The sequence below is a fragment of the Balaenoptera ricei genome, chromosome 1, assembly GCF_028023285.1.
Source record: "Balaenoptera ricei isolate mBalRic1 chromosome 1, mBalRic1.hap2, whole genome shotgun sequence".
Taxonomy (NCBI): Eukaryota; Metazoa; Chordata; class Mammalia; order Artiodactyla; family Balaenopteridae; genus Balaenoptera; species Balaenoptera ricei.
Window position 1 is genome coordinate 164,527,958 of NC_082639.1, and position 24,097 is coordinate 164,552,054.

At 36.8% G+C, this 24,097-nt stretch overlaps 1 protein-coding gene across 7 annotated transcripts in view; it reads left to right on the plus strand.

The window, feature by feature from the left end:
• Window positions 1-24,097, plus strand: part of SDCCAG8 (SHH signaling and ciliogenesis regulator SDCCAG8) — a 273,925-nt gene that overhangs the window by 40,023 nt on the left and 209,805 nt on the right. For all 7 annotated transcript variants that reach the window (XM_059940830.1, XM_059940820.1, XM_059940851.1 and 4 more), the window contains 3 exons: window positions 9,876-10,001; window positions 15,017-15,157; window positions 22,750-22,814. In XM_059940830.1, coding sequence (XP_059796813.1) covers window positions 9,876-10,001; window positions 15,017-15,157; window positions 22,750-22,814 — 332 coding nt within the window. The remainder of the gene's footprint in view (window positions 1-9,875; window positions 10,002-15,016; window positions 15,158-22,749; window positions 22,815-24,097) is intronic.

Here is a 24,097-nt window from a genome sequence, read left to right on the forward strand (position 1 = left end):
AGTTTTTTAAGGAACCTCCATACTGTTCTCCATAGTGGCTGTATCAATTTACATTCCCATCAACAGTGCAAGAGGGTTCCCTATCCTCCACACCCTCTCCAGCATTTATTGTTTCTAGATTTTTTGATGATGGCCATTCTGACCGGTGTGAGATGATATCTCATTGTAGTTTTGATTTGCATTTCTCTAATGATTAATGATGTTGAGCATTCTTTCATGTGTCTGTTCCCAATCTGTATATCTTCTTTGGAGAAATGTCTATTTAGGTCTTCTGCCCATTTTTGGATTGGCTTGTTCGTTTTTTTGTTATTGAGCTGCATGAGCTGCTTGTAAATATTGGAGATTAATCCTTTGTCATTTGCTTCATTTGCAAATATTTTCTCCCATTCTGATGGTTGTCTTTTCGTCTTGTTTATGGTTTCCTTTGCTGTGCAAAAGCTTTTAAGTTTCATTAGGTCCCATTTGTTTATTTGTGTTCTTATTTCCATTTCTCTGGGAGCTGGGTCAAAAAGAATCTTGCTGTGATGTATGTCATAGAGTGTTCTGCCTATGTTTTCCTCTAAGAGTTTGATAGTGTCTGGCCTTACATTTAGGTCTTTAATCCATTTTGAGTTTATTTTTGTATATGGTGTCAGGGAGTGTTCTAATTTCATACTTTTACATGTATCTGTCCAATTTTCCCAGCACCACTTATTGAAGAGGCTGTCTTTTCTCCACTGTATATGCTTGCCTCCTTTATCAAAGATAAGGTGACCATATGTACGTGGGTTTATCTCTGGGCTTTCTATCCTGTTCCATTGATCTATATTTCTGTTTCTGTGCCAGTACCAAACTGTCTTGATTACTGTAGCTTTGTAATATAGTCTGAGGTCAGGGAGCCTGATTCCCCCAGCTCCATTTTTCGTTCTCAAGATTGCTTTGGCTATTCGGGGTCTTTTGTGTTTCCATACAAATTGTGAAATTTTTTGTTCTAGTTCTGTGAAAAATACCAGTGGTAATTTGATAGGGATTGCACTGAATCTGTAGATTGCTTTGGGTAGTAGAGTCATTTTCACAATGTTGATTCTTCCAATCCAAGAACATGGTATATCTCTCCATCTATTTGTATCATCTTTTTTTTTTTTTTTTTTTTTTTCTCTTTTTTTTTTTTTTTTTAAACATCTTTATTGAAGTATAATTGCCTTACAATAGTGTGTTAGCTTCTGCTTTATAACAAAGTGAATCAGTTATACATATACAATATGTTCCCATTTCTCTTTCCTCTTGCATCTCCCTCCCTCCCACCCTCCCCATCCCACCCCTCTAGGTGGTCACAAAGCACCGAGCTGATCTCCCTGTGCTATGCGGCTGCTTCCCACTAGCTATCTATTTTACATTTGGTAGTGTATATATGTCCATGACACTCTCTTACCCTGTCACATCTCACCCCACCCCCTCCCCATATCCTCAAGTCCATTCTCTAGTAGGTCTGTGTCTTTATTCCCGTCTTGCCACTAGGTTCTTCATGGCCTTTTTTTTTTTTTTTTTTCCTTAGATTCCGTATATATGTGTTAGCATACTGTATTTGTTTTTCTCTTTCTGACTTACTTCACTCTGTATGACAGACTCTAACTCCATCCACCTCATTACAAATACCTCCATTTCATTTCTTTTTACGGCTGAGTAATATTCCATTGTATATATGTGCCACATCTTCTTTATCCATTCATCTGTCGATGGACATTTAGGTTGCTTCCATGTCCTGGCTATTGTAAATAGAGCTGCAATGAACATTGTGGTACATGACACTTTTTGACCTATGGTTTTCTCAGGGTATATGCCCAGTAGTGGGATTGCTGGGTCGTATGGTAGTTCTATTTGTAGTTTTTTAAGGAACCTCCATACTGTTCTCCATAGTGGCTGTATCAATTTACATTCCCACCAACAGTGCAAGAGTGTTCCCTTTCCTCCACACCCTCTCCAGCATTTATTGTTTCTAGATTTTTTGATGATGGCCATTCTGACCGGTGTGAGATGATATCTCATTGTAGTTTTGATTTGCATTTCTCTAATGATTAATGATGTTGAGCATTCTTTCATGTGTCTGTTCCCAATCTGTATATCTTCTTTGGAGAAATGTCTATTTAGGTCTTCTGCCCATTTTTGGATTGGCTTGTTCGTTTTTTTGTTATTGAGCTGCATGAGCTGCTTGTAAATATTGGAGATTAATCCTTTGTCATTTGCTTCATTTGCAAATATTTTCTCCCATTCTGATGGTTGTCTTTTGGTCTTGTTTATGGTTTCCTTTGCTGTGCAAAAGCTTTTAAGTTTCATTAGGTCCCATTTGTTTATTTGTGTTCTTATTTCCATTTCTCTGGGAGCTGGGTCAAAAAGAATCTTGCTGTGATGTATGTCATAGAGTGTTCTGCCTATGTTTTCCTCTAAGAGTTTGATAGTGTCTGGCCTTACATTTAGGTCTTTAATCCATTTTGAGTTTATTTTTGTATATGGTGTCAGGGAGTGTTCTAATTTCATACTTTTACATGTATCTGTCCAATTTTCCCAGCACCACTTATTGAAGAGGCTGTCTTTTCTCCACTGTATATGCTTGCCTCCTTTATCAAAGATAAGGTGACCATATGTACGTGGGTTTATCTCTGGGCTTTCTATCCTGTTCCATTGATCTATATTTCTGTTTCTGTGCCAGTACCAAACTGTCTTGATTACTGTAGCTTTGTAATATAGTCTGAGGTCAGGGAGCCTGATTCCCCCAGCTCCATTTTTCGTTCTCAAGATTGCTTTGGCTATTCGGGGTCTTTTGTGTTTCCATACAAATTGTGAAATTTTTTGTTCTAGTTCTGTGAAAAATACCAGTGGTAATTTGATAGGGATTGCACTGAATCTGTAGATTGCTTTGGGTAGTAGAGTCATTTTCACAATGTTGATTTTTCCAATCCAAGAACATGGTATATCTCTCCATCTATTTGTATCATCTTTAATTTCTTTCATCAGTGTCTTATACTTTTCTGCATACAGGTCTTTTGTCTCCTTAGGTAGGTTTATTCCTAGATATTTTATTCTTTTTGTTGCAATGGTAAACGGGAGTGTTTTCTTAATTTCACTTTCAGATTTTTCGTCATTAGTGTATAGAAATGCAAGGGATTTCTGTGCATTAATTTTGTATCCTGCTACTTTACCAAATTCATTGATTAGCTCTAGGAGTTTTCTGGTAGCATCTTTAGGATTCTCTACATATAGTATCATGTCATCTGCAAACAGTGACAGCTTTACTTCTTCTTTTCCGATTTGGAATCCTTTTATTTCTTTTTCTTCTCTGATTGCTGTGGCTAACACTTCCAAAACTATGTTGAATAATAGTGGTGAGAGTGGGCAACCTTGTCTTGTTCCTGATCTTAGTGGAAATGGTTTCAGTTTTTCACCATTGAGGACAATGTTGGCTGTGGGTTTGTCATATATGGCCTTTATTATGTTGAGGGAAGTTCCCTCTATGCCTACTTTCTGCAGGGCTTTTATCATAAATGGGTGTTGAATTTTGTCGAAAGCTTTCTCTGCATCTATTGGGATGATCATATGGTTTTTCTCCTTCAGTTTGTTAATATGGTGTATCACATTGATTGATTTGCGTATATTGAAGAATCCTTGCATTCCTGGGATAAACCCCACTTGATCATGGTGTATGATCCTTTTAATGTGCTGTTGGATTCTGTTTGCTAGTATTTTGTTGAGGATTTTTGCATCTATGTTCATCAGTGATATTGGCCTGTGGTTTTCTTTCTTTTTGACATCTTTGTCTGGTTTTGGTATCAGGGTGATGGTGGCCTCGTAGAATGAGTTTGGGAGTGTTCCTCCCTCTGCAATATTTTGGAAGAGTTTGAGAAGGATAGGTGTTAGCTCTTCTCTAAATGTTTGATAGAATTCACCTGTGAAGCCATCTGGTCCTGGGCTTTTGTTTGTTGGAAGGTTTTTAATCAGTTTCAATTTCAGTGCTTGTGATTGGTCTGTTCATATTTTCTATTTCTTCCTGGTTCAGTCTCGGCAGGTTGTGCATTTCTAAGAATCTGTCCATTTCTTCCAGGTTGTCCATTTTATTGGCATATAGTTGCTTGTAGTAATCTCTCATGATCGTTTGTATTTCTGCAGTGTCAGTTGTTACTTCTCCTTTTTCATTTCTAATTCTATTGATTTGAGTCTTCTCCCTTTTTCTCCTGATGAGTCTGGCTAATGGTTTATCAATTTTATTTATCTTCTCAAAGAACCAGCTTTTAGTTTCATTGATTTTTGCTATTGTTTCCTTCATTTCTTTTTCATTTATTTCTGACCTGATCTTTATGATTTCTTTCCTTCTGCCAGCTTTGGGTTTTTTTTGTTCTTCTTTCTCTAATTGCTTTAGGTGCAAGGTTAGGTTGTTTAATCGAGATGTTTCCTGTTTCTTGAGGTAGGCTTGTATTGCTATAAACTTCCCTCTTAGCACTGCTTTTGCTGCGTCCCATAGGTTTTGGGTCGTCGTATCTCCATTGTCATTTGTTTCTAGGTATTTTTTGATTTCCCCTTTGATTTCTTCAGTGATCACTTCGTTATTAAGTAGTGTATTGTGTAGCCTCCATGTGTTTGTATTTTTTACACATCTTTTCCTGTAATTGATATCTAGTCTCACAGCGTTGTGGTTGGAAAAGATACTTGATACAATTTCAGTTTTCTTAAATTTACCAAGGCTTGATTTGTGACCCAAGATATGATCTATCCTGGAGAATATTCCATGCGCACTTGAGAAAAATGTGTATTCTGTTGTTTTTGGGTGGAATGTCCTATAAATATCAATTAAGTCCATCTTGTTTAATGTATCATTTAAAGCTTGTGTTTCCTTATTTATTTTCATTTTGGATGATCTGTCCATTGGTGAAAGTGGGGTGTTAAAAGTCCCCTACTATGATTGTGTTACTGTCGATTTCCCCTTATATGGCTGTTAGTATTTGCCTTATGTATTGAGGTGCTCCTATGTTGGGTGCATAAATATTTACAATTGTTATACCTTCCTCTTGGATCGATCCCTTGATCATTATATAGTGTTGTTCTTTGTCTCTTGTAATAGTCTTTATTTTAAAGTCTATTTTTTCTGATATGAGAATTGCTACTCCAGCTTTCTTTTGATTTCCATTTGCATGGAATATCTTTTTCCATCCCCTCACTTTCAGTCTGTATGTGTCTCTAGGTCTGAAGTGGGTCTCTTGTAGACAGCATATATATGGGTCTTGTTTTTGTATCCATTCAGCCAGTCTGTGTCTTTTGGTGGGAGCATTTAATTCATTTACATTCAAGGTAATTATCGATATGTATGTTCCTATTCCCATTTTCTTAAATGTTTTGGGTTTGTTATTGTAGGTGTTTTCCTTCTCTTGTGTTTCTTGCCTAGAGAAGTTCCTTTAGCATTTGTTGTAAAGCTGGTTTGGTGGTGCTGAACTCTCTCAGCTTTTGCTTGTCTGTAAAGGTTTTAATTTCTCCATCACATCTGAATGAGATATTTGCGGGGTAGAGTAATCTTGGTTGTAGGTTTTTATCCTTCATCACTTTAAGTATATCCTGCCACTCCCTTCTGGCTTGCAGGGTTTCTGCTGAAAGATCAGATGTTAACCTTATGGGGATTCCCTTGTGTGTTATTTGTTGTTTTTCCCTTGCTGCTTTTAATATGTTTTCTTTATATTTAATTTTTGACAGTTTGATTAATATGTGTCTTGGCGTGTTTCTCCTTGGGTTTATCCTGTATGGGACTCTCTGTGCTTCCAGGACTTGATTAACTATTTCCTTTCCCATATTAGGGAAGTTTTCAACTATAATCTCTTCAAATATTTTCTCAGTCCCTTTCTATTTCTCTTCTTCTTCTGGGACCCCTAAAATTCGAATGTTGGTGCGTTTAATGTTGTCCCAGAGGTCTCTGAGACTGTCCTCAGTTCTTTTCATTCTTTTTTCTTTATTGTGCTCTGCAGTAGTTATTTCCACCATTTTATCTTCCAGGTCACTTATCCTTTCTTCTGCCTCAGTTATTCTGCTATTGATCCCATCTAGAGTATTTTTAATTTCATTTATTGTGTTTTTCATCGTTGCTTGGTTCCTCTTTAGTTCTTCTACGTCCTTGTTAAATGTTTCTTGCATTTTGTCTATTCTACTTCCATGATTTTGGATCAACCTTACTATCATTATTCTGAATTATTTTTCAGGTAGACTGCCTATTTCCTCTTCATTTGTCAGGTCTGGTGTGTTTTTACCTTTCTCTTTCATCTGCTGTGTGTTTTTCTGTCTTCTCATTTTGCTTATCTTACTGTGTTTGGGGTCTCCTTTTTGCAGGCTGCAGGTTCATAGTTTCTGTTGTTTTTAGTATCTGTCCCCAGTGGCTAAGGTTGGTTCAGTGGGTTGTGTAGGCTTCATGGTGGAGGGAACTAGTGCCTGAGTTCTGGTGGATGAGGCTGGATCTTGTCTTTCTTGTGGGCACGTCCACGTCTGGTGGTGTGTTTTGGGGTGTCTGTGGCCTTATTATGATTTTAGGCAGCCTCTCTGCTAATGGATGGGGCTGTGTTCCTGTCTTGCTAGTTGTTTGGCATAGGGTGTCCAGCACTGTAGCTTGCTGGTCGTTGAGTGAAGCTGGGTCTTGATGTTGAGATGGAGATCTCTGAGAGATTTTCGCCGTTTGGTATTACGTGGAGCTGGGAGGTCTTTTGTGGACCAGTGTCCTGAAGTTGGCTCTCCCACCTCAGAGGCACGGCCCTGATGCCTGGCTGGAGCACCAAGAGCCTTTCGTCCACACGGCTCAGAGTAAAAGGGAGAAAAAATAGAAAGAAAGAAAGAGGCTATAATATAGTGGAGTAAAATAAAGCTATTATAAAGCAAAGCTATACAGACAAAATCTCACCCAGAAGCATATACGTATACACTCACAAAAAAAGGAAAAGGGGAAAAATTAATATATCCTGCTCCCACAGTCCACCTCCTGAATTTGGGATGATTCGTTGTCTATTCAGGTATTCAACAGATGCAGGCACATCAAGTTGTTTGTGGAGTTTTAATCCGCTGCTTCTGAGGCTGCTGGGCGACATTTCCCTTTCTCTTCTTTGTTCGCACATCTCCCGGGGTTCAGCTTTGGATTTGGACCCACCTCTGCGTGTAGGTCGCCTGAGGGCGTCTGTTCCCCGCCCAGACAGGACGGGGTTAAAGGAGCAGCTGCTTCGGGGGCTCTGGCTCACTCAGGCCAGGGGGATGGAGGGGTACAGAGGAGGCAGGGCGATCCTGCGGCGGCAGAGGCCAGCATGACGTTGCACCAGCCTGAGGCCCGCAGTGCATTCTCCCGGGAAAGTTGTCCCCGGATCACGGGACCCTGGCAGTGGTGGGCTGCACCGGCTCCCGGGAGGGGCGGTGTGGAGAGTGACCTGTGCTGGCACACAGGCTTTTTGGTGGTGGCAGCAGCAGCCTTAGCATCTCACGCCCGTCTCTGGGGCCCGCGCTGATCGCCGCGGCTTGCGCCCGTCTCTGGAGTTCATTTAGGCGGCGCTCTGAATCCCCTCTCCTTGCGCGCCGTGAAACAAAGAGGCAAGAAAAAGTCTCTTGCCTCTTCGGCAGCTGCAGGCTTTTTCCCGGACTCCCTCCCGGCTAGCTGTGGTGCACTAACCCCTTCAGGCTGTGTTCACGCCGCCAACCCCAGTCCTCTCCCTGCGATCTGACCAAAGCCCGAGCCTCAGCTCCCAGACCCCGCCCGCCCCGGCGGCTGAGCAGACAAGCCTCTCAGGCTGGTGAGTGCTGCTCGGCACCGAGCCTCCGTGCAAGAATCTCTCCGCTTTGCCCTCCGCACCCCTGTGGCTGTGCTCTCCTCCGTGGCTCCGAAGTTTCCCCCCTCTGCCACCCACAGTCTCTGCCCGCGAAGGGGCTTCCTAATGCGTGGAAATCTTTCCTCCTTCACGGCTCCCTCCCACTGGTGCAGGTCCCGTCCCTATTCTTTTGTCTCTTTTATTTCTTTTTTCTTTTGCCCTACCCAAGTACGTGGGGAGTTTCTTGCCTTTTGGGAGGTCTGACGTTTTCTGCCAGCGTTCAGTGGGTGTTCTGTAGGAGCAGTTCCACGTGTAGATGTATTTCTACTGTATCTGTGGGAAGGAAGGTGATCTCCGCGTCTTACTCTTCCGCCATCTTCTCTCCTCCCCTCGAGAATTCTTCTTAAATACATTCTGAGATGTGCAGTTCTTTTAGTGTATTCCCTTGTTATGATATAAGAGCCCTTTTGATGTGGTGGTAGGGTATGGGAGTATGGGGAGCATTTTGTAGTCCTATGATTAGGTCTCAGTCTTCTAGTGACCCTGTGCCCCTTGGCTATGTGTGCCCCTTGGCTATGTCCTTCACAAGTGTTTCTCAGTCTCCCCCTCCCCTTAAGTGAGATGGCAAGACTAGGAAGCTGGAGTTTGTTTTTTTCCCTTCCCCCAGGTCACTTAGGTTCTGAAAAAAAAAAAGGTTTTTTTAGGCTCTGGTAAGATAGTTTCTCTTGAGGCAGGCCTGGTTAAAAAGAACAGAATGGTTTTTGTTTACTTTTCCTCTCCTACTGGAGGAAGCAGGGTCGGGGGGCGGTTCTCTAGTCTTTGCTGTAAGAACCTGGTAATGTCATATAAAAGTGTAGGAGACACCTACCCCCAGAGACTGGGTCCTTCTGGAGTTTTTAACTCAAACTGGTCTGCATTAAGCTTCCAGCATTTCATCAATTACTTTATTGATATATTTTTCTACCCTGGCACTGGTTCCCCCAGAAGTTTCTGCTCTGGTAGGTTGTGGTTCTCAGGAGTGCGTGTCTGTCTTTCCATTTTGAGGGATAATAGTTTTCCCTGTGACCTTAATTCTCTGATGGATCTAAGAAGAGTGGTTGATTTTTCAGTTTGTTCAGCTTTTTTTCTTATTGTGAAGATGGGAGTGATGTCTTCCAAGCTGCTTATATGTCAGACCAATAACTGGAAGTATGCAATGTTTGTTTAATTACAGTTTTCAATTACAGCTTTGATTTTGTTTCTGAATAAAATAATTGAATGGAATTTTCATATATTGTGCAATAGTTTTTTGCACAAGCAGTATAATAAAAACAATTGCACAATTATACTGGTAATGAAGATTAAGTTAAGTATTGTACCATCAATATATCGATATTTTTCACATTTTTTCAGGGTGAGATGCAACTTGATAGCTTTTCTAATTGCTATATACTGGTAGTTCTTTATATTATGCCCTGCACGGCCAAGGAAACACTCTTTAACAACTCTCCACCAAACTATTTCACTCATAATTTCCTTCCATCTGGCTAGCAGTTCATAGATATTCATTGTAACTTTCCTTGCCTTTCTATCTCAGGTCATAGATATTCACTGTAACTTTCCTTGCCTTTCTATCTCAGCGTCCTCTATTATCTATGTAGTCCTCTGTCAATTTTCAACAAGTTATTGGCATTGGAGCAAGAATAATAATATATCTTACCTTATTTTTCAGCAGTCTACCTCATTCTTAAAAGTCTTTTAGATAAACCCTTTAATTAAAGCATTTCTGTAAGCCTGCAAAAAATTCTCAGAAGCCACACAGTCCTGTGATATGGCCATTAGCAGGTCCTCTACTATCTTCCCTCAGCCTTCTCTTTGTCAGCTAATGCTTGAGTTTCTTTGCTTGTCTAGATGTAATTATAATATTTCCCAAAATGGATAGACAACATCAGTCTTCCATGCTTTATATCATATTGGATCATCTAGTAATCAACAAAAAAAAGCACTACTTAGAATTGCTTAATGTATGCTGTCCACAAGTGGCATTTCTTAAAATAAAAGAAAAAAATGCTTAATGTATTTGGTATTTGTTTCTGTTTTTTATAGGAGGAACTCTCTGGAATGAAAAATAGGGTACAAGTAATTGTGCTTGAAAATGAAAGGCTCCAACAAGAGCTGAAATCTCAAAGGCAAGAGGAAGCAATGAGGGAACAAACACTTCTGGATGCATCTGTGAGCATTTATTTAAATGATTAAACTAAAATACATAGTTTGAATGTTGCCTCCTACCCTTTCCCCCTGCCTTCTTAACTGCTTAGATTTTTTTCTGGAAGTTTGGCAGAAGTGCTATGCTGGTATTCACTTGGGGCCTCAAAAATTAAAATTCACTATTTTAATTTATTGGTGGAATGAATCCTCAAATGAAATGATGTAGTGATGCCTAATAGCCACTCCGGTTTCCTTTCCGAGCATACCATTTATGTTTTTTCCATATGGAAAGAGCAGGTCTGAAAGCAGGAAGTATGTAATATAGGAAGGACTTGGTTAAATCCAGCAACTGTTCAGAACTGTAGCTTAGATTTCTGTTGTATTTCTCTAAATTTTCTTTGAACTTTGAGTTCCAATAAGTCTAATTAGCATGGTGTAGCAGGAAGAACACAGACCTGAGGGTCCAAGATTCAAAATGTTAATCTTCCCGTTGTCCCTAACAAGCTGGGTGTTGAACAAGTAATTTTATGGGACTTTGAAGCATGAAACCTCATGAGTCCTCTGTTTATTTATTGGCATTTGAGAAATTCACCAATATTAGCAGTTCTTAATCTTTAATGTGAATGACAGTCACTTGGGATACTTGCTGACAGTGCAGATCCTGGGCTTCATTCCCTGAGGGTCTGATTCAGTTGGTCTGGGCTAAGACTTTGAGTTAAAAATATGAATTATTAGCAAGTTGCCAAAGTGAGTCTAGTATCAGTGGACCACATTTTGAGGAACAGAGAATTAGATGATCTCTATAATTCTGTGACATAAAATTTTTATGATGATATTTAAATAATGTTTAAGCTTAATATCTCTTTATGAATTGTCAGAGATACTTTTACCTTAAAAATGTTTTTTACTCTTTTGCTATGGGATGTAGTTAATCCAGCTTATATTATTATATTATTAATATTAGTACTTAAAAATTTCATCTTAGTTTCTTATTATTTTGGTGTCAATTTGAAAATGATATAGCCATATAGAAAGTACTTAGAAGTAAGTTCATTTTTAAAATAAGTATGTTCTTTTGCTTTTCCTCCAAATATGCAGTGAACAGTGACTCAGTTATTCATAGTCTTCAATATTTATACAATGGAAAGAAGTGGAAGATGGGGAAGTGAAATAAGAAAGGAAATTAGGCAGACAAGTGAATCAGAGGGCAAGAGAAGTGAGTAATGCAAAAGGGGAAGGAAATGATGGTAAACGCTCACATGCTTTGCCACGTGAACAAAGGAAACTTGCTAAAGAAAACTACAGATATACAGACTATAGAAAGGATAAAGTTGTAGAGAGGTTTTTGTTTAAACATTCACATGAGCTAAAACATAATGCTAATATTGAAACGGTTGTTACAGATGTGTCAGGTGACCTTGATATCTATTTTAATGTTAGTCTTCTGTATTATTTTGTTGTTACAGAATTGTTGCCCCCACTTTTTACTTGTGTAGGTGAATTGAGGCATTTCAGCAACCTATGCATGGTGTTGTATTGAGAGTTTTGAGGTAAATGAAACTATTTAGAATATCTTGAATATAAACAGATCAAGAGATATTATCTTCTTTTTTTTCTGAACTCTTTTTAATGAGCCTATTACCATGTTGATGGTAAATCTTGCCAAAGCTGTTGGCAGATTTGAATACATATTTTCAAAGTTTCTTAATGCTTTCTTTGGAAAAACAATTGAAATAGTTATATAGTAATAATTAGTATTTATTGATGACTACATGGCTATGATATGCCAGGTACTGTATCAAGTACTTTCTTTACATTATATTATTTCAATTTTATGATAGCCACACAAGGCAGGTGTTGTTATGTCTATTTTCAGGTGTTTAAATTACGGTACACAGCAGTTAAGTAACCAAAGTAACTGGTCTAATGTCACAAAGCTGGGACTCAAACAAAGGACTATATGACTCCACAAATCCATCTACCTGGCCTCGAATTATACTGCCTTTCTGCCTAGATTAGGAATAGCTTGTCAATATTGAACCAAACCATCTTCGTTTGCCATGGGACTGGGACTTGGATGGCAGCCTACATGACTTTTAGCTTTTAGCCTAGTTTATGACCTAGCAGTTGAAGAAGCAAGCAGATTATTTCTAAAAAACTAAAACCATTCAAAGAGTACTTCATTTCCATCTTCATTTTTCATCATTTTTCCTTCTTAAGTGGCTTTTCTTGAGAATTCAAAAAATTATATTAAAATATGCTTTTTATTAGAAATTTTGGCATGGTGGTCAATCAAAGATCTAGGAGATTTTTTTTAAAGTAGAAAATTTCTGAGCCATTTCTTCCCATGTCTCTTCTCATCCCCGTCCATTCCAACCCCTCCCCTCAGTTAAGAAATCAAAGGTTTTCAGTGATCTTCAGGGATGTAAATGTAATTTGATTTTTGAAATCTTGGTCAAATATCATTCAAGTTTTTTAAAAGCTATCTGTGAAAAAACAAAGTGTCAATTAGATTAGCACTTCTTTCCAAAGAATAACAATATTTTATATCTAAGTCAGTGATCTATAGTCTACATACTGTCTCCAATTTCTCCATAGGAAATTAGTACCACCCTCCTTCATTGCTCTGCAAGATGACTTTGAATGCAATCAAATCTTAGGAGATTTTTCCCTACCTACAGAATCAAGCTCAAGCTTATTAGCATTGCATGCTTTGCTTTTCAGACCCTTATTTAACTCTCTAGCTTCTTCCTTTTTTAAAAAAAAATTTTTTTATTGAAGTATAGTTGATTTACAATGCTGTGCCAATCTCTGCTGTACACAAAGTTACTCAGTTATACACATACATTCTTTTTTTATATTCTTTTTCATTATGGTTTATCACAGGATATTGAATATAGTTCCCTGTGCTATACGTTAGGACCTTGTTGTTTATCCATTCTATATGTAATAGTTTGCATCTACCAACCCCAGAGTCCCAGTCCATCCCTCTCCCTCCCTCCTCCCCCTTGGTAACCACAAGTCTGTTCTCTATGTCTGTGAGTCTGTTTCTGTTTTGTAGATAGGTTCATTTGTGTCATACTTTAGATTCCACATATAAGTGATATCATATGGTATTTGTCTTTCTCTTTCTGACTTACTTTACTTAGTATGATAATCTCTAGTTGCATCCATGTTGCTGCAAATGGCATTATTTCATTCTTTTTTATGGCTGAGTAGTATTCCATTGTATATATGTACAACATCTTCTTTATCCATTCATCTTTTGATGGACATTTAGGTTGTTTCCATATTTTGGCTGTTGTGAACAGTTCTAGCTTCATCTTCTGGCATTCGTTGCCTTGTGCTTCAACCTTTAGTAATGCTGAATTGCCTAAAAGTCTCTGGCAGGCACCATGCTGTTTCATGCCTCTGTGAATTTTCTCATGATGTTCTCTCTTCTTGGCATGCCCTTCCCATCTAGCTTACTCTTTTTCACCCTTCAGATATCATACCATTGTCAAAACTTCTCCAGAAAACTTTCCTTGAATCTCCAGTTGCTCTTAGTATCCCTCTTCTGTTCTGGCATAGTCCCCCATGCACACCTCTGGCCTAGCACTTGCCTTGTTAAATTGAAATTATCTGCTTAGGTGTTTCTCTTCTTCATTAGCCTGTAAATAATATTTGAGGATAATATTGGTCTTGCTCATTTTTACCCCCCTCCCCAAGCTTTTAGCACAGTGCCTGAATATAATAGGTACTTCACAAATGTTTGCATTAAACTGAACTTCTCAAAGAATATGGAATAGAATCTCAGAATACTACTTTGGATGAATGCAGTTTACTACATTCTAACATGATATGACACTGCAGTATAGTTCTGTGTTTGGGGACATGTCCTCTCTTATTAATACTACTGTACCCCTTGGCCCTTAGCAGGAGTTCAATAATTACTTGTTGAATAAATTAATGTAAGTATTTTAGTTCTTGATTCACACATAAATCACCCAGTTCTTTGGGCTGCTTATTTCATTGAATGTTGAAAGAGTGCCAAAGTTCGCAAACTGACAGTGGCTTCCCCAAATTCAGTCTGTAGGCATGTTTTGTTTGTTTGAAAAACTGACTCAATATTTAACACTGTTTCAGTTGAAGAACCAGATATCTGCCTCATCTTTTTAAAAATCAAAAGATTTTTTGGTAATGTGAGTTGGTATTCACACATGGCAGCAATTGACTGAAACTGAGTAGTGACTACTTCCTTTGGTTGCTCTGTCATGGTCCCTACCATTACTTTCTGAATCCTTGACGTGCAGGCTGCATGTCAGTTCTGCTTATCACCACGCACTGTTTTTCTTATTGAAGAGAAATAATTTTCTGAAAAGGCAGAAGAGCATAGTGGTTTAGGACTCTGGAGCTAGAATGCCAGGATTCAGATCCTAGCTCTGCCACCTATTAGCTGCTTTCTACCTCTGTGACTTTTAGCAGTTACTCTGTGTGACTCAGTTTCCCCATCTATAAAATGGAGATAACAGTGAAACTTATCTCATAGGATTGTTGTAATGATTAAATGTGTTAATATATGTGGAAGACATAAAACAGTGTCTGGCACATAGTAAACATAAACATCATAAAACAGTGTCTGGCACATAGTAAACATAAACAACATATGATGTTTAATAGTCATAATAATGACTATTATTAGTCATGCCTTTATGAAATGTGGAAAATGAAAAACAAGCCAAGAGAGGTTTATGTGTTTCAAGAGTATGTGTCTTCAAAGAAGTAAGAGATAAGTTCATTTGTTCAATATACTGATATCCAGCCCTCTTTGCTCATTTACGTTATTGCCTGTACCTGTAGGAATGTGACTTTGTAACACTTGTTTGGAATATGACCCTAATAGCTTGAAAATGTAAAATAATTCTTGATTTGTATTTAGAAGCATCTGTTCTTTTTCTTATTCCTTTCATCACAGTTAATAATCAGTATTCCATTTGTAAAGTATGTATATTGATTTAAAGTTAAAGGTTGAATGCAAGTACTTTCACATTTTATTTTAGGGAAACATACAGAATTCTTGGATTACAACAGGTGAAGATTCTAGGGTGGATGAAGCTGCCAAGAGATCATTTTCCAATGGCAATGCAGATATTATCAAAGCTGCATCTGCTAGTGAGGCTGAAAAATGGAAACTAGAACTGGTGAGTATTTGGGTACTTTTCTCTTAGGCATCTACTTTTTTGGTACTTTTTTATTGTGGTAAATATATATAACACAAAATTTGCTATTTTAACCATTTAAAAATTTAAGTGTATAATTTATTTACACTAAGTACATTCACAGTGTTGTGCAACATCAACACTATTCATTTCCAGAACTTTTTCATCATTCCAAACAAAAACTCTACCCATTAAACAATAACTCCCATTCGCTTCTCCCTGCAACCCTTGGTAACCTCTTCTACTTTCTGTCTTTATGAGTTTGCCTATTCTAGGTACTTCACGTAAGTGGCATCAAATAATATTTCTCCTTTCATCTGGCTTGTCTCATTTAGCATAGAGTTTTCAAGTTTCATCCATGTTGTAACATGTATCATAATTTCATTTCTTTTTAAGGGTGAATAGTATTCCATTGTATGTATATACCACGTGTTGATTATCCATTCATTTGTTAATGGATTTGGGGGGGTTTCAACCTATTGGCTATTGTGAGTAAGGCTGCTATGAACATTGATGCACAGGTATCTGTTTGAGGCCCTACTTTCAAGGCATTTGGGTATATACTCAGAAATGGAATTGTTGGATCATTTGGTAATTCTTCATTCTTTCTTCTTTCTGCTTCTCAGACTCAATAATTTCAATTTTCCTATCTTCAAATTTGCTGATTCTTTGTTCTGCTGCCCATATCTTCTCTAAAATCTCTTTAGTGAATTTTTCATTTCAGTTTTAGTTGTTTTCATCTCCAGAATTAGTTTGGTTCCCTTTTACAGTTTGTTTTCCTGACTTCCTTTAGTTCTTTGTCCATGTTTTCTCTTAGCATTTTGAGCATATTTAAGACAGTTGTTTTAAAGTTTTGGTCTAGTAAGTCTGATGTCTATAGTTTCATAAGCATGGTTCCTGTAAATTTATTCTGTTTCATTGAGTGAGCCATGTTTTCCTCTTTCTTTGTATGCCTGGTGATTTTTTTTGTTGTTGAAAATTGAGCATTGAAGTGTTATACTGTGGTAACTCTGGAAATCAGATACCCCATTTTTTTAAGGTTTGCTGTCTTTTTTGTTGTTGAAGGCTGTAGTAGTCCTTTTGTTTTAAGAGTTTTCCAAACTATTTCTGTAGAAACTATTCCGTGTCATGTGTGATCATTGAGGTCTCTGTTTCATTAGCTCATGGTCAGCTGATGTTTGACAGATTTCTTTGCCAGGAGCTGAAACAAACAACAACAAGAAAAACACCAAAAAGCCCCCCCCAAAATAGAAGAACCAACTCTCCAAGTCTTTGCAGTTTGGCTGTGCTGGTCTTCACCATTCAGCCAGGCTTGCTCTGAGCCTAGAGATCAGCCTGAGTGAAAGCTTCAGGTCTTCTTAGGACTTTTCTGAGCATGCATTTTCCCTGGGCATATTTGTGGCTTTCTAAACTCCCCATATACACAGATGCTTTTGAATGTCCTAATTTCCCAAAGAGTCTAAAATAATTCTATTTCAAGATCAAATGATACTTTTAAATCCTCTGATCTGGGTAAAAACAACACCAAAAATGGAATGTTATAGGGAATATAGAAGGAATCACAGTTCTGCTGTCATTATCATCTACAGGTGTTGTTGTTATAGTTTTCCAAAGGCTCTTTCTGGCCCAAATCTCCCTGCTCTTTCTCATTCCCTAATCCAAGCTTTATTCTACTATTTAGGAAAGAGTTCCTTTCTTTAAAAAAAAAAATCTGAAAGACTAAATTATATGGTTTTTTCCAGCTGAATAAACTATAATATCTACTTAATACCCATAGGATTAAGACCAATCTCCCAAGCCATCTACAATTTGCTTCAAACTACATTTCCAGACTCACTTCTCACTCTTCTGTCACGCTCACAAGTATTGGCTATAAGCATGCAGACCACTCACTACTTGCTACTTCATAAACTTATATCCCAATTCCATTTCTCTTTGAAGAATTGACTTTGGTTTATGCAATCATCCCTACCTAAAATGTTTCCTTCTTATCCTCTACATATTGAAATGTTTCCAGCCTGCCAAACTTAGTTCAAATGTCCCCTCCTATTCTACCTTCCCTGATTACATGCTTCCATTCCTCCTTTTCCCACATTAGAATTACTTTCCCTCTTATGTCTTCTCTTAGTGTTCTATTTATAACTATTATAGGTTCATTTTTTTTATCCTGTGTGTGTCAAAGGTCACATCTGTGTGCATTTGTGTGCTTTATGTTCCAAATCTTTCTCACTTTTTTCAAGGATTTCACTCTTACACTTACCTCCTCTTGTTCTTGTATCTTTTATCCCTCTTGACTGGGTTATTTTCAGCCAAATATGTGCTTTACTAGCTCCCATCTTAAAGCAAACAAACACAAAATGTATTCTCTTCGTCCTACATTTCCTTTGAACTATCACCCAGTTGCTCCCCTTCATACCAAAGTCTTTCCAAACAGTTGTCTATACTCATGCCTCTGTTCTTCACCTCCCATTCTCTCTTCAACATACTTTATTTGAGCTCCTCCCCACCTATATTCCCCTAAACTGTTTCTTTTCAAGGTCATAATAACTTCCACATATCAGTCCTCATCTTCCTGAACCTTGGAGCAGCATTCTGTAATACGTACATTAGTTGATCATACCATCCTTTGATTTTTCTAATGAAACAATTTAACATAAATTCAGAAAAGTATGCAAAACAAAAATGTACAGCTTAATGATATATCTCCAAATGAACAAGCATGTAATTGTCACCTGTAAGATGTCTTACATTACCATGTCCCAGAAGCCCTGTTCATGCCCACTTCCAGTCACTGCCCCCTCATTCGCTTAAAGCTAATCACTGTCTTGACTTTTATGAAAATCGATGCCTAAGCATGATCCCCAAACACTCGAATTGATTTCTGCCTGGTTTTTAAAACATTACATAAATTGAATCACGTAGTACATATTCTTTTTTGTCTAGCCTTTTTTGTTCAACATTATATTTGATAGATTTGTACATGTAGTTGCATGTGTTAGAAGTTTGTTTATTTTCATTGATGGGTCTACTGTATGACTATAACACAATCTATGTATCCATTCTATTGTTGAAAGACATTTGTATTTTTTCAGCTTGGGGCTATTGTGAATATTGCTGCTATGAACATTCTTTTATATGTCTATTGGTGTGCATTGTACACATTTACGTTGGGTATGTACCTTGGAGTGGCACTGTTGGTCGTAGTGTATATATATGTTCTATTTGAGAGTTAAGGGCAAACTTTTCCAAGGTGGTTTTTACCAGTTTACGCTTCTGTCAGCAGCATATGAGTGATACCATTGCTCTATATCCTTGCCAACACTTGATATTCTGTTCTTCTGATGGGCTTGTAGTGCTGTCTCATTGTGATTTTCATTTTCATTTCTCTGATTACTCATGTGATTGAATATCTTCTCATATATTTATTGGCCACTTGATGTCCTCTTTTGTGAGATGCCTGTTCTAATATCCTACTTATTGTTTTGAATTACCTGACAATGTTTTTTTGAAGTTCTTAATATATTATGGATACAAGCCCTTTGTTGGTTATATCTGTTGAAACATATTTTCCTACTCTTATGGCTTGCCTTGGAACTCTCTTGAGAGTTTTCATTTTCTCTTTCTTGATTAGAATTTCTTAATTTTAATGTGGTCCAATTTATCAGTGTTTTCCCTTTATTTTTTTAGTGCCTTTTGTGTCCTACATAAAAAGTGTTTCCCTACCCCCAAGGTCATGAAGATATTCTTCAATATTATCTTTCAGAAACTTTATAATCTTGCTTTTTACATTTAGAACTACAGTGTACGTGGAATTTATTTTTGTATCTGATGTGAAGTGTAGGGGGTTACTTCTTCCATAGTGTTATTTATATATCACAGCACCACTATGGAAAAGACAATCATTCGCCTGCCACCTTTGTTATAAATATATGTGTGTGTATGTGTGAGTCTGTTTCTGGGCTTTGTGTTTTATTTCCTTGGTGTCTGTGCTACTACTTCGTTGTGCTACTGCTATCCTGTCTTGATTCTTATAACCCTGCATCTGGTAGACCAAGTCTTCCAACATTGTTCTTTGACCTGAAGAATGTCCTGACTGTTTCTTGCCTTTTGCATTTCCAAGTATATTTTAGAATTAATTTGTCAAGTTTCAAAAAGCCATTAAGTGGTTTTGATTGAGATTACATTTAAGGTATAGGTCATTTGTTGGGGGGAGGAATTGATATCTTTACAGTAATATATAGTGAAATATTAAAATCACGTATCACTCTATTTAGGTCATCTTTAATTTTTGTCAATAATCTTTTATAATTTCTGAGTAAAGGTCTTACACATCTTTCTTTAGAATTAATTTCTAGACTAGTTATGATATTATCATAAACAATATACATATATAAAATTTTTCATTTTCTAACTCCTCAATGCTGGTATAGAGAAAAGCACATGGTTTTTTGTATTTTGACTGATTCCTACTTTCTTTTGAAAGTAGTGTTAGCAGGGTATTTTTTCCCTATTCTTTTACTTTTAACATAGTTGTATTTTCATATTTAATATGGGTTTCTTGTGGACAGCATATAGTTGAGTTTTGCTTTTTTTATCCAATCTGACAATATCTGTCCTTTAAATGTGATTATTTATATACTTGGGTTTAAATCCACTATCTCGCTATGTCTTTTTTTTCCCATCTACTATTTCTTCACCTTTTCTTTTTTTTCTGCCTTCTTTTGAATTAGTTGAACATTTTAATGGTTCCATTTACCTCCTTTTCTCAGTCTGGAAAAATCTTTAGCATCAGCTTTCACCTGGTTGCTCAATTCAGCAACCCAGGGTTATTTTTAATGTCTTTTTCTCCCCCACACCTATTCAATTATAAAATTCTGTCAACTTTGCATGACATGATAGAAATCCTAGAAGGGAACATAGGCAAATCATTTTCTGACATAAATCATAGCAATATTTTCTTAGGTCAGTCTCCCAAGGCAAAAGAAATAAAAGCAAAAATAAACAAGTGGGACCTAAAAGCTTTTGCATAGCAAAGGAAACCAGCAACAAAACCTATGGAAAAGGAGAAAATATCTACAAATGATGCGACCAACAAGGGGTTAATATCCAAAAATACAAACAGCTCATATAACTCAATATCAAAAAAACAAACAACCCAATAAAAAAATGGGCAGAAGACCTAAATAGACATTTTTCCAAAGAAGCCATACAGATGACCAACAGGCACATGAAAAGAGATTGTTAGAGAAATACAAATCAAAACCACCATGAGTTATCACCTCACACTGGTCAGAACAGCCATCATCAAAAAGTCTACAAATAATAAATGCTGGAGAGGGTATGGCGAGAAGGGAACCCTCATACACTTTTGGAGGGAATGTAAACTGGTGCAGCCGCTATGGGAAACAGGATGGATGTTCCTTAAAAAACTCAAAATAGAGCTACCATATGATCCAGCAATCCCACTCCTGGGTATTTATCTGAAAAAAATGAAACCTCATATTTGAGAAGACACATGCACCCCAATGTTCATAGCAGCACTATTTACAATAGCCAAGACGTGGAAACAACTCAAGTGCCCATCAACAGACAATTGGCTTAAGAAGATATGTTTATATATATATACATATATAAAATGGAATATTACTCTGCCATAAAAAGAATGAAACACTGCATTTGCAGCAATGTGGATCGGCCTAGAGAATATATACTTAGTGAAGTAAGTCAGACAGACAAATACAAACACTATATGATATCACTTATATGTGAAATCTAAAAAATAATACAAAGGAATCTATATACAAAACAGAAATAGACTCACAGACATAGAAAACAAACTTACGGTTACCGAGGGAGGGAAGGAGAGACAAATTAGGAATATGGGATTAACAGATGCAAACTCCTATGCATAAAATAAATAGGCAACAAGGATTTACTTTATAGCACAGGGAATTATATTCAATATCTTGTAATAACCTATAATGGAATGTAATCTGAAAAAATGTATATAATTAAATCACTTGGCTGTGGACCTGAAACATATACAATATTGTAAATCAACTATACTTTAATAAAAAAATAAATAAAACAAGTAAAATTTAACACTAGGACTTTCCTGGTGGCACAATGGTTAAGAATCCGCTTGCCAATGCACGGGACATGGGTTCGAGTCCTGTTTGGGGAAGATCCCATATGCCGCGGAGCAACTAAGCCCGTGCACCACAGTTACTGAACCTGCGCTCTAGAGCCTGTGAGCCATAACTACTGAACCTGTGTGCCTAGAGCCGATGCTCCGCAACAAGAGAAGCCACCGCAATGAGAAGCCTGCGCACCTCAATGAAGAGTAGTCCCTGCTCACCACAACTAGCGAAAGCCCGTGCGCAGCAGCAAAGACCCAATGCAGCCAAAAATAAATAAATAAAATAAATAAATGTATAGAAAAATAAATAAAATAAAATTTAACACTAAATTAAGAGAAAAAAATTCTGTCAATTTTACTTTTATACTGCTTTGTACTAAATCTTTTCTGTCTTTGTTGCTTGATTTCTCTTGTTCATGCACTTATCTCCCACCTGTTGATATATATTTGCAATGTCTTCATTTGTGATGATCCCCTTTTTCCACCCTTCAGAGTAATTTAAGATTCAATACTGATAAAAAGATTTCAATGTCCATCTAATACATCAACTACATAGAGACTTTTATTTAGTTGTATAGACTAAATAAAAGTCTTCATATTTTTATTCTTCTCACTGACCACCTTACCTAATCAGCCCATCTCTATTCACTCTTCCACCTAGCATTCTACATTCTAGTGATACTGATTGGCCAAATATATAGCATGCCTTCTCCAGCTTCTGTGCCTTTTGCTCTATTGGAAATCATCCTTCAAGTCTTTGCATCTCCTCCAGTGAAGGCTTCTGTACTTCTCTTCAGCTGAATTTCAAGTTCCTGCCTTTCAGATTTCATTTTACCTTCTGTAGTTTCATTAGAGTAAATTATAAATAGTTGTAATTGTTCATCTGTCTTTCTGTTCCTTCTTAAAGCTCCTGGAGGTTAGTGGTGTATTCGTCTTAGAAACCCAATAAATATATGTTGAATTAAAGAAAAACTGGATATCAGCAGAGGCTTGTAGATTGTATATCACTTTGGTCTGTCATCCTGTGATTTATAGCATCCTTTTTATCATTCATCCAGCACATATTTTTTGGTATGTCAGCTATGCAGCAGTCGCAATGGGAGATTCCAGGAAGATTTGATCCTTGTCCTCATGGACCTTACAGGTTATAATTGGTTTTGCCTAGAGTCACACTTTTTTAAAAATAAGAACTGATGTATGCAATTTTGAAAAAAAATTTTTGTTAGTAATCACCATTTTATGACTCAGTAGTTCTTTGCAGGCTTCCGCTCAATAAAAATAGAGTATTTGGGGTGGACTAGGGAAAGTGATTCCAGAGGGGACACAATGATTTTCCTCTTGGGTAAAAAGAAAAAATGAATTTAATATTAATAATTAAAATTTGCTTATAAAACACAGGACATGGAGAAATATACATTTTTTTTCTTTTCTAAAGGAGAGACTAAAACTTACTTATGAGGAAAAGAGTGAAATCCTGGAATCTCAATTGATGTTTTTGAGGTAAAGTATTATCATCCATTTAAAGTTATTGGCAAAACGATAATGATCTTAAAAATATGTTTGAATGTTTGCTGAAATGCCAGTTTTAGTCAATATAGGAATTACTTGATGATATTTTATATGCAATATATGAAATTTGCTAAGAATGGTAAAGGATACGGGGATTTTTGAAGTCCTTTTTCAAATCCCATTTCAAGGAACTGTGAGCTAAATTATAAATTTTATCCCTTCATCAGTTGTAAAATATTTGTGTTTTCCCATAGAAAAAAGAATCAGAAGCTGCTCTTATAGAAATTATGTTTTTAAAATAAAATAGTGTAAATAAAGCACTTTAATTTTCAAATTACAAGCAAGTATTTTTTTCCTCTGTAGGTAGTCTTCGTCTAATTTTTAAATTGCAACAATAATATAATAGTTTGAGTATTTGTATACATAGTGAATTTGAGTATATATGAATTTTCATGTACTTTTTGATATGTTTTCAAAAATCCCAATAAATCCTATATATTATAGATTAACCATTAGTGCTTTGTTATATATTATGAGTAGGAAAAGATACGGGAATTAATTTTTTTAAATTAAAGGTTAATTGAAATAGTGGTAATGAAATATTTTCAAATGAAATAACCTTTAAAATATTTTTTAATTTTATTTTAATAAGTCCAATTTGAAATAAAATTTAACATCTTCCAGACTGTACATTGTCTAGAGACATAACTAGAGTAATACTAAGAACCAGACTCATGGCTTTTGTTGCAAATGTTATTATTCATTTATTTTAACATACTCTTACGCTTTTCATGCCTCGTAAGGTTGAGGATTTCTCTAGAGATCTTTACTAGAGCTTTCATGAAGAAACCTAAACTTTTAAAAGGTGGTCTAATTTTTGGTTTCTTGATTTGCTATATTTTGATTTCTATTGTGTTTTGGTTCTTCAGTTTTTAAAGTGATATATTTCTAGGTCATTATATTTATGGGAATGTGACTTATTTTGTCTCATTCACAATTCAACTATGCAATCTTTAATTACATTAAAACGTCACTTTGCAATGGACCAGATTTTGTTTCCTGCATCCTTCTGTTTCTTCATTTTCTTTTAGTATAATTTAAGATTATTTAAAGAAGCATTTTCTTAAAGAAAGAAATAAAATCACTACTCTTATATTTATTTATTTATTTTTGGCTGTGTCGGGCCTTCGTTTCTGTTTGAGGGCTTTCTCTAGTTGCGGCGAGCAGGGGCCACTCTTCATCGCAGTGCGCGGGCCTCTCACCGTCGCGGCCTC